We start from the raw sequence: 16,387 nt of genomic DNA on the forward strand, positions 1-16,387 counted from the left end.
TTTGTCAGTGGCGTTGTCGTCCGCAGGAGCTCTAATGAGCGGACACACACAAAGTCAGAAACGTCCACAACACATCAATCAGACACACATACATGTGCACACACACACACACACTGAGCTGGTGTTTATGTCCTCATGTCTCCAGCCACAGGCAGATTCACTCAACATTTCTTCCTGGTCAGAGTTTGGTCCTGTCAGCTCAGAGCCCATCACACAGAGACCTCACAGTCATCCACTCAGAGCTGTAATTAGCAGTGTTTGGCCACTTAAGGGCACTAAACAAGCCACACACACACTCAGACCAGTGCCACATTACCACTTCATTCTGCTGAACATGTAAAAACAAACAGGTCCCTCTTCAATCAGACACAGAAACAGGATGACGTTTCCATCCCCTCATCCAAGTTTTGGTGTGAACATGCTCGCATGAAAGCGAATGTTTCCATGTAAACTTAAACTACTGTATTGTAAGTTATTATATTCATTGGTGAATCTAAGTTATTAATAATTTCTTGCTTTTCATTGTTTTTCTTTGTTTATGAAATTGCTTTAATAAGATAGTAAGCTATTCCTCATTTCTCATGAACTGCATGTATGAATTCTGCAAGAGCATCCTATTTTACTGTTTGTTTTGCTTACTGTTGTCTCTGTATGCAAAGTAGCCTAATGATCTTGTTGTCTCTACACAATGATTGATTGTGAATGTAACAGTTGCAAGGGGGTAGGTTCCTCATAAGCCTTAGCTTCTTACCTATCCTTTCGTATGTATGTCTATCATATGAAATCAATCAATCAATCAATCAATCAATCAATCAATGGTTTACTGACGAGTGACCCTATTAGTGATGTGTCAAATATGTATCTGAATATGTCTCCATAAAGATACTGATAATTACTGTAGATGGATCTGAATACATAAAGGAACGTCCATTTTATTTCATGCACTTCCTCAATGTCGCGCCTCCATCAGAAGAAACAAAGCTGCAGCTTTTCCCCACACAAAGGGTAAAAGATACATCCCATAACATGTCTCATCATCATTCATATGGCCATAAACTATCAATCTGATGCTTCATAGACCTCTGCATTGCCAGAACCCACATAACTCCCTTTGTAATCCCTAATCTAGAAGCCACGCCCACTTCCGACCAAACCTGAATGCACATACTGATACAGATAATACTCCATTAATGAATGTAGCACAGTGCAGCCTGCTGCTCTGGAGGCCTGTCAACAGTAAAACTGAACTGTGATTGAATGAACAGTTTCATTTCCTTCAGCTGCTGACTGATTCACACTCTCTTGTATCTTCCTGCAGAGCTTCCTACAGGAAACACATGCAGTAACTCGAACCCATGTCGACTCTGCTTCAGCTGCAGGAGCTGAACACACATCCACGAGTAAACAAACCAACAGAACTAAAGCCACTGAGTAAACTTTATAAGTACATAAGTAATATCTGACCTATAGCCTTTCTTTTTATCTGCTGAACACACACAACAGTTAATGTAGCTGCAGCTTCAGTCCTGCGTGAACACAAACAGTCGTGGTGGATAGAGGCTCCCGTCACGATGAGCTCAGGTTTAACCGTGGTGGAAAGGCCAATGTGTGTGTGTGTGTGTGTGTGTGGGAGGATAAGACCTGTTTGTTCTGTGTATACTGTCGTTAATGTGCTTTGCTGTGTACGCAGAGAAGAAGAGCAGAGCAGCAGCAGCAGCATCTGTCGAACCCACACGGACGTTTCCTCGCTCTGTTCCTGTCGTTTGAGCGAGCGTCGCAGCCGCTTTAATCCGACCTCTGACCTCTGACATGCTGCTGCTGCTGAGGCCCGAGGCCGGTGACGGCTGTCGGTCAGTCACTCAGTCCGTCTGTTGGTCAGTCAGTCGTCCATCTGCCCCGAATATTGGAGCCAGATGCTCAGAGGTGCTAATAGAAGCTCGATTTTTTGATTAATTAATAGCAACACAACACTATCGATATATTTACACTGACCTTTATAATAATAACAACTTTATTTATATGGCGTTATCTTTACATGAAACCAGACACAATCATACAATTGTATTTTCATGAGCCCTTTTTTTCTTCCACTTCTGCAGAATGTTTAACTTACACTGTTCTCATTGTTTTCATGTATTTCAGGTGCAAATAAACTCAACTAAACGAAAAATAAAATCAATTGTGTAGCATGCATGGGCATTTACACTGTAAATGTCACTTTATACTCATACCACCAAAATAAATTCCTTCTTTGTGAAAACCAACCTGAGTCTGGTTCAAGACTCTAATCCTGCACAGACCCTTCACCAGATCTGACATCTTCAAATTGCAACCAAATTTATTTTCAATTTCGTGACATATTTTCCCAGTAAATAACAGATATATTACTGTAAAAGTCCTCGGGTGTTTTTTTCCCCCCTCAGTTTCACCAACATGTTAAATGTTCCTATGAATCTTTGCTGTAGGTCACTCTGGTCCACTCCACTGATCCACACAGCTCCTCTCTCCCCACGTCTCTGCGATGCACTGAGGCAGTCAGAAGGAGTGGGGGGGTTGGAGGTTTTGGGGATGAGGCAGGGGCAGGGGGAATGGGGGGACGATGGAAAATGTTTTTGCTGCTTTCTACCTGGGAGGGAGGAAAAATGACTTTTCTGCAGTGCTGAGTCCCGTGAGACGAAGGGAAATATCTTCATATTTACACGATGCTCAAAAGGAAGAAAATAAACAAGATCTCCATCAGCAGACGAGGGGCAATCATGAATGAAACCTCAGAGACAGAGAGTGTGTGTGTGTAGAAGAAGAAGAAGAAGAAGAAGAAGAAGAAGAAGAAGAAGAAGAAGAAGAAGAAGAAGAAGAAGAAGAAGAAGAAGAAGAAGGAGGAGGAACCAAACAGCTCCTCTTCCTCTGGTGAAGCCCAGAGGTTTTCATTAAGAAAAACTTCATATACATCAGTGCCTACACACGACCTGAGGCGACGCCCATCGTCACGGGGGGCGGCGGGCATCATCAGTTTTACTCAGCATTCACTGCTCTATTTTGCCACCAGGATGCCTTGATGAAAAGTTGAGTTGTGTGTTTCTGACTCTATGAAAGCTGCTGCTGCAGAACTGACCTTGACTGAAGATGAAGGAGGAGAGGTGATGATTTGAGGAGAAACTCAGTCCTGAAGCATGTCACAACTTATCCACCAGAGCGTTTTGGAGTTGTTGGATTGTGTATTTGATGAGTTTGATGAGAGAAACCAAGAACTCCCATTAGCCTCCGTAGCGTAGCTCTGAGCAGCTCACGGCTCTTCTCCGCCGTTATAAAAATAGCTTGCACCGACAATTAAAGATAACAAACCTACTCCTAATACTATAGGGATTATGGCAATGGGCCAATTTGCCAAAATGTTGAATATCCCTTTAATCATGTAATTTATTAGTAATTTATTAGTTAATAATAAAGTTTTTATACTCGTATAGAAGTAAACGGTGTAATTCTTCAGTACAGTTATGGGTGATAATCGCTATCACGCAGATCTAACGGAGGAAACAGGAAATTTCGTACATTAAAAGATCGATCTAAGGATTTTATGATTCATATGGGATCTTTCAAATGAAGATCGATATGAATCAGAAAAAAAACGAACCTAGTGCTATGACTATAGGGATTATGGCAATGGGCCAATTTGCCAAAATGTCGAACTATCCCTTTAACCCATGTCCTAGATCCAGCCTCGTGCCACCCTGCAGGGATCAGTGGTGCAGCCGGTGGATGGAGTGATTCATCAGGCTGAATCCAGCACAACGTCCGTGTTACGTTATTTTCTCGTATACGTAGCGACATGTATGTTTGTACCAAAGTGACGGTCGTTAACTTGACTAATACGACTTTACGGACACATCAGACGCAGCTGCTTTGAACCACATATGGATGTTTACGCTGAATTATAGTGGGTACGTGGGTGTATGCAGATGTGAGCCAGATGAGATATAAGTGTTTATGGTAATTTGCCATGTTTCATCCTGGAAGAGCTGACAGAAGTGTGTGTGTGTGTGTGTGTATGTGTGTGTGTGTGTGTGTGTGAGGCTGGGGAACAAATAGGAAAGAGCTGTGCAGAGAGAGATGGTGGAGTTAGTGAGGGAGCAGCCCACACAGAGAGTCAATTCAATTAGGAAGTATAAATCCTTCCTGAGCAGTTTAATGTGGTTACTGGTGGAGGACGACTCTGTAGCTGTTCATCCTACATTTACGTTTACATTTACGTCTTCTCTGTTGTTGTTGTTGTTGTTTTCATATGTGTGGTAAAGTCCTGCAAGCTGGAGCTCAGCTGTATGAGGGATGGAGGGAGGAGAAGGTCTCACTGATCAACTTGGCCACTAAAGAGTCACTAAACAGGTTCAACAGAGCTGAAGAAGAAGAAGCTTCATAATGAACGAGGCCTTGAGCATCATCTAATCAATAGTTAACACTTAGTTCATCATTTATAAATCATTCTCTCAACGTTGTAATTAGTCTGTAATTTATAACATATAGTTATAAATGTTTAACCCTTGATTAATAATCTAATCTATAATGTGTTAAATAAATCTGTATAATCAACTTAAATACTTTATAAAACTTCTATTGCATTACTATCTGTCTTTATCCATTAGACATTTTCATCATTTATAATGTGTGAATACAATTAAAGGTGATCTTATTAACACTTATGACTGTGCTTATACAGAAAATGTAGGGAGAATGCTTTGTAAATGATGAGTTAAGTATTAAAAATGCTTAATTGTGTGTAGTTATTAGAGTTTTTATAGTTATAGTTTATAGAGACCAATCATGTACACGTGTTTTAAATTGTAAATGCATTTTATGATGCATTCACATGTTCTTTATGTGTGAGTGAGGAAGCAAAACATCAGTTAATCTGTATGTGCAGGTTCTTCGTTGTGTGTTTCAGGTCTGTTTCCATATTTTCCTGTAGCCTATTAAAAGTGCTACTTGATGTTTCTGCTCCAGCCCCTGCAGCTCTTTGTAATGGCACGGCAGTCACATTAAACTCAATATACTGGCTGGTAAAAATCTAATTCACAGGAAATGAAGGATTTCTGTGGTTGTTCTCTGATTTCACTGCACAAAGTGATAAATAACTGATACTATACCGTCATGTAGACCGATACGCTGACGTCCTGTCCCTTGAGGTCCTGCTCTCTTTAGGCCTCCATCTAATTATATCCCTCAGTGATCTGATCCCTCAGCTCTCTTGTGCACCGTTATGTCCAAATTAAATGGCTGCAGTGATGGATTTCCCGTACACAGCGTATATCACAGTCGTCATTAAAGTGGCTCTGTGCCCACAGCAATACAACTCAGTCACTTTGTTTCGCTGTAAACAAGTTTCTTCAGAAAAACAGCTCCTCACTCACAGACACAAACTACAATAAAAACTAATTAAACTCCATAACAACACACAAACACAGTGCAAACACCATGTCCACATTACTTCACTTCTTTCAAAGGCCATTATTAAAAAAAAACAGACTTCCGACAAGATGCCCAACTCCATATTTGAGAAATAAAGTTTAAAGGTTTATTTATTTCAGTTTGTAAAAGCTGATTTTAGTATTCCGAGTCTGATGTTTGCTGTTGAATCCCTGACGTCTTCAAACTTCATTTAAATACTGCAACGATTCATTTCTTGACTTTCTAAATGAAATTAGTTATTTAAATGTGTGATAGGCTGAAGAAGCTGTAAACCGACAGAGAAGCCCTCACACTCAGCTCATCTCGGTCACATGATCCACACACACTGAGCTCTGCAGAGACAGTCGACTGGGCCTGAGTGATGAGTGATCGCAGCCTGTGACAGGTCGTGTGACAGGGTGACAGAGTCACTGACTGGCCCGTTAACCCCGGACAGAGGCACTGTCACTTTTGCTCTTTGCTCCTGAATAATTTAAATCTCAAGCACAAACAGACGTTCAGCACTTTTCCTTCAATGGGAGGAAAAAGACACACAGAGTTTGAGGAGATGCTCACACGCACGAAGCGCCATTTATAACCCGTCAGCACACACAGCAGCCGACCAGCACTGATGTTGTGTTTCAGCAGATTTCCCAGTGGACTAAACCATCAGAAACGCCTCCGGAAGTCTGAATTGCAACTTGAAAACTCTTAAAGAACTGCACTCACACAGACTCTGAGCTCACGATCCAAGGTAGCCGCTCTGTGTATCAACAGTGCTAACATTATTAAAGTAACTAATTACCAGGAAAAGTAACTATTCCGTCCTTTTTTTAAATAAAATGCTCAAATACTGTATGTAGAGTTAGGGACTTTGCACACTGAGTCCATTCACTATGCGTTTTTCGTATCCGTCATCCGACAGAAATCGTTATGCACAGGCACCTTGCACACTGAGTCCGATGTGTATAATTTGCATGCGTTTTAATATTCTGGTCCAAACTTCGGAGGTCTTTTTTTTTTAACGTGCGGAAATTTCAGATGAAAAAAATGGATTCAGTGTGCGAAGGGCCCCCCGGACTCGCCACCCCTAACCTGCCATTTATCTAGAACTAACCAACTCAATCAATATTCCTCCACACATGCAGGCTCCGAGTTGGTTAATTCCAGCTTTTTCTGACTAGTTGATGGACTGAAAAAAAATGTGTAGGCTATAGGCTATAACGCACACTTCAACGGGTGTAGCCTATTATTTTGTGACGGGACTTCTTGAGTCACTGCGAGTAATGGCACATTTTATTGTCAGTAACGGGGGAAACAGTAACTTTTTTTCATTACTCGTTACTGAAAAAAGCAGCGTCATTAGTAACGCCGTTGTTTTATAGGCTAACGCTATCACTGGACTTCATTCTCAGCGCCGGATCAAGTCCCAGGAGGGAGGTCATACTCAAGGTGTGAAAGGGAAGGATCATGGGAGATGGAGTTCAAGCAGCCTCCTTTTTTCTTCTTGGTTTCCACCATCTTGAATGCTGTCTCGCTCCCCCTCAGACAGATGATCTGACTCTTCCTCAGCAGTGATGAAGATACTGCGTTCAGGTGGCGTGGGTAGTTGAGCACATACAGCAGTACCATTTAAAGAGCTATGACAACGTTCACACTTATAGCTCTGAAAATGGCGCTGCGATCTGCACCAAACTCTTCTTCCGTCCACATTTTGTGTCTCTGGCGTTCGTTAAATTGATTTCCGTTTCTCTTGCACATCTGTCTCACACACACACCCCCACACACTTTTACACATTCACACCCACACACATATATCCAGTAAAGCTAAAGCGTGCAGTGTTGCACAGTCTTGCATCTGTTTGGTCCGGAGGTTTGGGCTTCACGTCAGGATGAAAATGAAAAAAAGACGAAATAGAAAATCACAATGGAAATAAAAACAAGGGGCGAGCAGCGGAAAGAGCCGGTGACAGCTTTTCAAACATTCAGAAACATTTGGTTCTGCATGTCAGCAGCAAATCTGTGGAAAAAATGTTGTTTGTTTGTCAAATTTTAAATGAAAAAATTGTCCTTTTTAATTCTATCATCCGCACAAACACACATACATTGCCAAGTTCTAAATATCCAGCATCCCTGCTTAACCTCCTGATACACACAGTACCGTGCATGTTTGTGTGTGTGTTTGTGTGTTTGCCTGCGGGGTCCGTAATAGGTACATTGAATTTGTGGAGTTCAGTGAAAATCACCTGGGTTCATTTTGTGTTAATCCTCCAAGTCTGAGCAGACGTGAGGAAGAGGAGAGGTTTCTAGAAAATGTCACTGTGGGCGTGGAACCAGCTCTCAGGAGTGAGCTGTGTGTGTCTGTGGTGCGTAGGACTGTTGCTGTTGTTCACATATCCTCCAAATGCAAAGATTTGATTTCAGCTCGATCGAACCAAAATTTAACCAAACGTGTGTGTGGGTGTGTGCGAGCAGGGAGAAATGTCCAAATGTGTGTTTGTGTGTGTTTGAATATGACTGTACAAAATGTATGTTCATGCATTTGTGTGTGTGTGTGTGTGTGTGTGTCTGGGGATGTGCATGGCAGCCTGATAACCCCTCTGGGAGACGAGAGTGTCGAGGAGCGATGTAATTAGATCTGAGCAGCCTGCCAGCAGCCAACAAGTGGATCAGAGAGGAGCAGAAAAGAAGAAGGGAAGAAGAAGAAGAGAGAGTGAACGATGGAGGGGAAATGAAATCGTCTCTGACCAGCTCCCTCTCCATCCCTCTTATCCTCCCAGCATCCTTCACTCCTCTTTCTGTCCCCAAAGTAGACAAGAAAACTGTCATCGACCTCCAGGATGACCTTATTAGTGCCGTCCAAATCTGATGCACCAGTTGCCACGGCGACATCCTCTTGTCAAATGCCACTCTAAATCAAATCTAAAACAAACGACCGTGGTTGGGTTGGTCGGTGGTTTTAGGTTTCAGAAAAGACCACGGTTGTGTTTGTGCTGTCGTCTCTCCAACTCTCAACGAGCTGAAATCAAACACACTGACAGGAGCAGCAGCAGCGTGACGCCGGTTAACTGTCGGCACGGTTACTGGTTCCAGTTAAAGACTGGTAACGTCAGAGAGACACGTTGGACTTTTAACGTCGGACAGATGTCAAGTTTTGGTTGGAAATGAAAATCAGGTTGACGTCCGAACTCAACGCCGGCTGATTGACAGGAAACGATATTTTACAGAGGTTGGAAAGAATGAAGAGGTTTTATTTGTCACTACACTGCAAAAACAAGAATATTTGTCTTATTTCCTGTCAAAATTTCTAGTCTAAACTAATCTCTCTCCACTTAAAATAAGACTCATCACCTAAAAATAACTTGTTTTTTAGATAATTTTCACAAATAAGTAGAAAAATCTGCCAGTGAAAGCAAAGTTGTTGTGCTTGTAATGAGAAAGAAAAACATGCTCCACTTTTTCTACTTATTTCAAGTCTAAAAACAAGCTACATTTTATGTGATGAGTATGTGAGTATGTGATTAGGTATAATTGGATTTGTTTTGACTAGAAATGACATTTTGACTAGAAATAAGACAAATATTCTTGGTAAGATTTTGAGTTTTTGCAATTTGAAGATGCACAAACGTTACGAGCTCCGAGAGTCAGAGGTAAAAAAATAGACGGATAAAAAAGGAAAATGAAAACAATGAAAAAGCTGTAAAACTGTACACATAATAAATATTATAAAGTGCAACAACACACATACAGACCATTAAATGGTGAATGGACCTGCAATACAGCTCTGCTCTAGTTTTAACAACCACTCAAAGCTATACAGTATATAGCAGATATACTGCACTTGTACTCTGTCACACACAGATTCTTACAAAGATACATCGGAGGCAATTTAGGGTTTAGTAACTTGCCCAAGGACACACAAAAAAAGAAGACAAACAATAAGATTCAAACTATAAAACACACAAATACTGCACATTTTGCAGTTTCATTGCACTTTGTCCTGAGATGATAAATAGAGGGGAGAAGAGAAGAGACTCTGTATGACAGATACATATGAACAGAAAAGGAGATGCAGCAGAAAATTCTATATAACTTATAAAACTTAAAGAGGTGAAACAGACATGTTCTTTACCTCTGTCATGTCTTTAACCATCAGTCTGTTGTTCCTAACTGACATGTCGATAGTTTATATATGCAAAGACATTTTGGCATGAGGCACTGGGAAACCTCTTTTCTTTGGCTTTTTACGCTACGTAGGTTGTTGATTTTTATGTGCACAGATATTTTACCTGGGGTGGACAGCCTATTTATTTATTATGTTTTATTGTGTTTTTTATAGTATATTTTGCCTTTTTAGGATGATTTATGATTTTATTTTACTGTACAGCACTTTGGAAATCTTTGTGTTTATTTAAATTGTGCTTTATAAATAAAATGGATTGTATTGGATTTTAGTTACTTAACAACACAACTTAAAACCAACACAATATCAGTATCATCTGTTGCCATGAGTATCAATGCAATGGCTAATGGTTATAATGATATTAAGACTGAATGCAAAAATGAAACAAATGGAAAAATATAAGTTAAAATATATATTAAAAGACATTTTAAAAGTGCTTAGAAGTTAAGATAAAACAGTAAAAATGTCAAAGAGTGGTTAAAAAGGTGGCAATTCATCTTTTTTTTTTAATGATTTTGAGTTAAAAACGATCTGCAGATCAAGTCTATCTGCGATCCATTGCTCTTGCCTTACAGGTAAAGTTGAAGAGCTAAAACAGATAAGAAGATGATTTGTGTTTCTTATTTATCTCATATAACTTAATGGAAAATGCACTTTGCGTTAACTTGTTTTGTCTTTTTCTGTGAGTTAAAATATCAGTTTGGTTACAATATTGATCTGTTATTGATTACTGATGTCTCGTTCAGCCTGTGATGCAAACACTTAACAGTGGACTTGACGGTGGGAGTCCAGTGTAAAGTGTGGAAGTCTTTTCTATTTCCTTCTGTACTGGAGCGTAACATCAACGTACACTGACGTTGATCATCTGTGCTGTGTAGTTTCTGTTGTTACGGCAACTGACTCACTGAATTGTTTCTAAACGATGTCTTGGCTAAAGATGATGAGAGCTCACATCAAACAGCCACAATGTAAATGCAATTACATGTAAATGCTGATGCCTGAGGTCATTACACAAAGTGCTTCAGGCGGACGACACAAAAATCGAAGATGCATCTCATCAGCTTTCAACTGAATCTGAGTTTCACGCTCCGTTAACTCACATGAATTGTTTTCTTAAACTTCTTCTGCTGCTGCTGCTCTTTAGTAAAGAAGATTAGAAGAAGATTAGAAAACATGTTCCATCCAGCTCCACATTTGAATTCCCCTCCCAATGCTTTCCCCCCTCAAGGCCATACATGGAGATGCCAGGACTTCTTTTCTTCAACATTTACCACGCACCTCTCTGCCGCTGCTGCGTTATGTAAAATGCTTTTGAACCGTCGTCTGCCTTTGTCCTCAGTGTCCTCAGCAGCGTTGGCTACTGAGGCTGCTTTCATTTCAAAAAGCCACGTGAAGGTTACTGCTTCAAAATCTGAATAAGTGAAACCAAACAGGTCGAAATGCATTTGAGTAATTATTGTAGAGATAAATGAGTTTATGCATTTTTTTTTATTAAACTAATGTTTTTTTTTTTAACCATATGTCAAAGTTACATCAGAGTCTTATTGTGAAGTGACCAGCAGACAATCAGCTTCACTCTGCAGCGTTTAACCTGCCCACACACTGTTCACTCACTTCCCCCCCGAGGCCTCGTCACTTCTGATCACCGTGCACCGCTGCACACTCATGAGCAGGGACGCCAGATAGGTGATAAACACACACGGACGTCACGCGGCCCTGGTTTCATCAGACGGGTCGGCTCGATATCTCTCAGACTAGACGTGTGATCCAGACGCTCCCATGTTCGTTAGACTGTGTTTACAGACAAGAATCAATCAGTCCTTTATTTAGGCTCCAGGTTGAAACCTGAACCACTGTCAGACAGGTGATTTGGCTTTTCTCTTCAACACCAAATCCAACGACCACTGTTTTGTTGCTCAGTTCTCCTCTCGTCAGAACGAGGGTTAATACCAATTTCATAAATATTGATATGTAGTATTTTGCTAATTAGATTTCTGAGTTATCTAAAAATGATCATAATCAGGGTGATCTGGCGGTCGAGTGATTCCATATCCCAGGATGATCATACTACCATTATGTCTCTCATATCTCCATTTCCTTCAATAAAGGCAAAAATGCCCCAAAAATTGCTTTGAAAAAATGAACTTTATCCATGGCTGTACCACTCATCTGTGCATGTTTACAGGGACTGGAGCCAATTGGTGGAGACGGGTCTCCGGTCAATCTCTGGACCAACACGCTCACCATGATGTTATTGTCGTCCAAATGTGTATTTGTTATGTGCATAGAATGTGTTCTATTCCATGTGGTATTGTATTATATTTCACTGTTGCTCTTTTAAAAGGTCGCCTTTTACAATCCGGCAGAGGGACTAACGATGAAAACTAGCTTTTTAAGCTAACTCTGGTGCATTTACATTTGTTTGTTTGTTTTTTTTTTTTTACAATGTTTTATTAATGTACATTGTCCTTTTTCAAATAAACTAAACTGAAACTCATATTTACACCTACAGGTGATTTAGAGTCACAACCTGCATGTGTTTGGACTGTGGGAAGAGGATGGAGAACCTGAAGAGAACCAAGGGAGAACATGCAAACCCAGAGTCACTGGAGCACTGTGCAGCACTAAATGGGATTTATGTCTTTTAACAAAATACAAAAGGAGGGCTACCACGGCAACCATGCAGGAAACAAATCATGAAAATATCAGAAACAAAGTCTGCAGCATGTGAAGGCTTCGTCTTCCTCTGTTCTTATGGCAGCTTCTCTCGTCTTAGAAAGAAAGAAGAAGAAGAGGCAGTTTCAGAATCAGTGGGAGCCAGCCATGATTTCTCTGAATTACAGAGGTGTGCGATCGTTCCCTGTGTTGTAATTGCGCGCTGCAATAAACGAGGGGTTTGCGAATGCATCTGCGGGAGAGCGATGTGAGCCGCAGAGTGCCGTGCAAAACGATGCACATTTTACACTCAATGGTTTGACTGGTGCCTGAAAATACAGTCTGAAGCTTCTTTGTGTTTGATGAACATTGAACATGGAGTTCAGTAACTCAACTCAACACAACTCGACAAAATCAGTTGAATACAAGACATTTTGTATTTGCTTCACTGTCACACACACACAAACACACACACACACACATCTCATTCAATTTCACAGTTTTCTCCGCAGACAGAAGTCTATTGTGTGAGTCGTCTGCTCTTATCCTCCCATCACTCACCTCACACTGTCTGACTCTCTCTGTGTAAAGTAACAATCAAGAGTCATTCAGAAACACTTCAGAGACAATGTCGGAACATTCCACAGTTTTTTTCTTTTTTTTTATGAGAATGAAAGGTTGAAGTTTGAGAGACACTTAAATTTAGAGACGTCTGCTTCGCTGACAAAAGGCAGTGACTGTAAGTCCATGATTGTCGAGTAAATAAATGAGGCTGATTATAGTTTTGTGTCCCGACGACAATCGAAGACAATCAGGCTTGAACAGAGACAGAAATCAGATCTGCAGCCAGAGAAGATTAACAACCAAGTTGCGCACACGCAAACAAGATGATAAGAAGAGGAGGAAGAGGAGGAGAAGAGTATAAGTCAAGATAGGAGGAAAAGAGGGGGAAAGGGAAAGAGGAGAGAGAAATGGAGAAGGAAGAAAAAGGGAAGATAGAGACATTTGTAGCTGTGATTACACACGCACGCACGCACGCACACACACACACACACACACACACACAGGTAATGGAATAAGAAGTGGAGAAGATGGAGGGCTTTTATCAGCACTACTCATCCATCAGGACACACTGGATCACACAGACACACACAAACACTTGTGAGGACACAAACCTCCATTGACACTTCTAATACCTTGTTTTCTGGGGGTCAAAGGTCACGGCGACCTCACAAAACCTGGTGTTGACCTTGTGAACGTAACTCCTCAAGAGAACCTCGAGTGCTCAAAGGTCAAAGGTCACAACGTCCTCAGAAAATACCTTTTACTCACTACACAGTCTTCAGTCACTAGTTTTTACAACACCGTGGTTAGAAACAGAATGACTGACTGGATTTTAAATGAGTGAGGAAATGGCAGCGGCCTCACTGTGTCACATTATGATAATGTTTCAGCCACAAATAAAAAATACAAAACTTGTGTTTGGCTTTTGAAACTCACTTCAGTTCAACTACTGTAACGAGATTTGACTGATCAGAACTGGTCGTCCTGCTGTGATCCAATCAAACCGTCGTCCCCACAGAGAGATGAAATGTTTGTTCCAGCTCCGTCTCCGTCTGTGACGGGTCCCAGATAAAAATGTCAGACGTGAAACAAATCACAGCTGGAATACGAAGAGTTTGTTTAACGCAGCATAAACATCGTCGTGGCCTCGGGAGGTGTGTTTCTGCAGGTTGATGGACACCTCTGTTAACAACTGCATGTCAGTGTGTGTGTGTGTGTGTGTGTGTGTTTACACGTGTGAACTTGAGTGTGTGAGGCAGCGGACTCACTTGATAGAGCTTTGAGACGCCCTAGACATACAGCAGCTAGACAGGCACTGGCCTGGTGTTGCAGAACCAGAGCAGGAGCTTGGAGGCAGAGGAGCAGCCACTGGAGAAACAGGAGGAGGAGGAGGAGGAGGGAGGAGAGGAAGAAGAGGAAGAAGAGGAGGGAGGAAGAGGAAAGAAGGAGGAAGAAGAGGAGGATGAGGGAGGAAGAGGAAGGGGAAGAGGAGGAGGAGGGAAGAAGAGGAAAGAAGGAGGAAGAAGAGGAGGAGGAAGGGGAAGAGGAGGAGGGAGAGGAAGGGGAAGAGGAGGAGAAGGAGGAGGAAGGAGGAGAGGAAGAAGAGGAGGGAGGAAGAGGAAAGAAGGAGGAAGAAGAGGAGGATGAGGGAGGAAGAGGAAAGGGAAGAGGAGGAGGAGGGAGGAAGAGGAAAGAAGGAGGAAGAAGAGGAGGAGGAAGGGGAAGAGGAGGAGGGAAAGGAAGGGGAAGAGGAGGAGAAGGAGGAGGAAGGAGGAAGAGGATGATGAGGAGGGAGCAAGAAGAGAAGGAGGAGGTGGAAGATAAAAATGATGAAAGGAAAAAGGGAAATAGGAAATAGGAGAAGGAAGCAAAGTGAACAAAATAAAGAGAGGAGAGAAAGTGAAAATAAATACAAGAGCAAAGAAAAGTGAGGTGGAAACAAATGAAGCCAGTGAATGGCAGATTGATTAAAAAAGAGAGAACAAAAGCGGAGGTGCAGAATGAATGAATATGAGGCAAATAAAGAGAGTGGAAGAACAAAAAAAGAGAGAGAGGGAGAGAAGGGGGAAACAAAGGAACAGAGGAAAACAGGAGGTAATGAAATAAGTGCTCAGAGTGGGAGAGAGGGAGGGAGAAGAAGAGAGGAACAGAAAATAAATAATGTAAAAAACATGAAGGATGAATCAGGAGAGGAAAAAGGAGGGAGAGCAGGAGGGATGGAGGGAGAGAGAGAGAGAGAGAAGGGAAAAACAAGGTTAGTTTTCACCCAGACGACCCATCAGACAGCAGGCAAGACAAGACCTGTGTGTGTGTCTGTGTGTGTGTGAGCATCAACATTTGATTAAACTTTTTTTATCATCATCATCATCAGGAGCAACATTATGAAACATGATGTAACACACACGTTCACAAACACAATAATTATCCTGAATATTGATTTAAAGCAGAAGTAAGCGATCCGGTCGTTTTGGCTAACTTCCTGTCAGCATTGGAGTTAGTAGTCCCCGCCCTCGTCCCTACGTCACCACATTCACGCGCATCCCTTGGCTGCACACACAGAGAGGACCGCCCCTTTATGCCGTTCTCTCTCCTCATTGGATAAAGGTTGTAGGATACAAGGAAAGTTTTCTCCTCGGCTTACAGCAGAGCAGAGTGACTGACAGACCCGTGTTTCAGACCAAACACTCTATGTAAGTGATTGCTGTCGGAAGATATAACTATTTAAGACTTATATTAACACAAATATTCCGCTTACTTCTGCTTTAAAGCTGACGAAGATTCAAAGCGACACACACACACACACACACACACACACACACACACACACACACACACACACACACACACACACACACACACACACACACACACACACACACACACACACACACACACACACACACACAGATTCTCTCTCAGTGAACACTCAGCCTCAGGTGGAAAACATGAAGTTTGTCATTGGGGTGGTGGAAGAAGGAAGGTAAAAGGTTGTTTAAATCATCAGGTTTTATCCATTGAGAAGAACAAAAGTGTGACGTGAGGTTCAAGGCAGTCTGTAAATCTCATTATGCAGAGTTAGAGAGAAGGAAGCTCATGGAGAAAGTGGAGGAATTCATTATTTATTAGATGATATTGATTCGATATTAATTTTTAAACTTTATCCTCCATATGGAAGGGAGCTGTTGAATGTTTGTGGCTCCAGAGACCAAACAGGGAAACAATTAAAACCCCTGTACGGAGCTTTTAAAGGGACAACGAGGAGTTTTGGAAAAGCGAAGCGTTTTCACACTACATTTATGAGCCTCTGTGCGCACCGTAAAATTCTTTGACCGGCGCAAGACGGACTCATGTTTTCATTCATCAATAATTAAAGTCAGAGGTTCAAAGAGGTTCACATACCGTCGTAGTTCTGACCATAAACGGCGATTCGGCTGCGTTATTCTCATGACTCGCCATGAAACCGAAAGTAAGGAAACGCTGGTCGGCTCGACCAGCATTTCCACCACCACTAATAATAACAAAATAACGATAGAGACAAAACGATAT

The 16,387-nt window shown here is 41.6% G+C and overlaps 1 protein-coding gene across 2 annotated transcripts in view; it reads right to left on the reverse strand.

The window, feature by feature from the left end:
• htr4 (5-hydroxytryptamine receptor 4) overlaps nt 1-16,387 on the reverse strand; it is a 170,223-nt gene that overhangs the window by 13,668 nt on the left and 140,168 nt on the right. The window contains exon 7 of one of the 2 annotated variants that reach the window (XM_085789262.1): nt 14,110-14,209. The exons of the other annotated variant lie outside the window; for it this stretch is intronic. Within the exon in view, the coding sequence (XP_085645388.1) occupies nt 14,146-14,209 (64 nt within the window). The 3' untranslated portion in view covers nt 14,110-14,145. The remainder of the gene's footprint in view (nt 1-14,109; nt 14,210-16,387) is intronic. 2 annotated transcript variants of the gene reach the window in all.

The sequence above is a fragment of the Trachurus japonicus genome, chromosome 10, assembly GCF_045865225.1.
Source record: "Trachurus japonicus isolate A0001 chromosome 10, Traja_1.0".
NCBI classification, from domain to species: domain Eukaryota; kingdom Metazoa; phylum Chordata; class Actinopteri; order Carangiformes; family Carangidae; genus Trachurus; species Trachurus japonicus.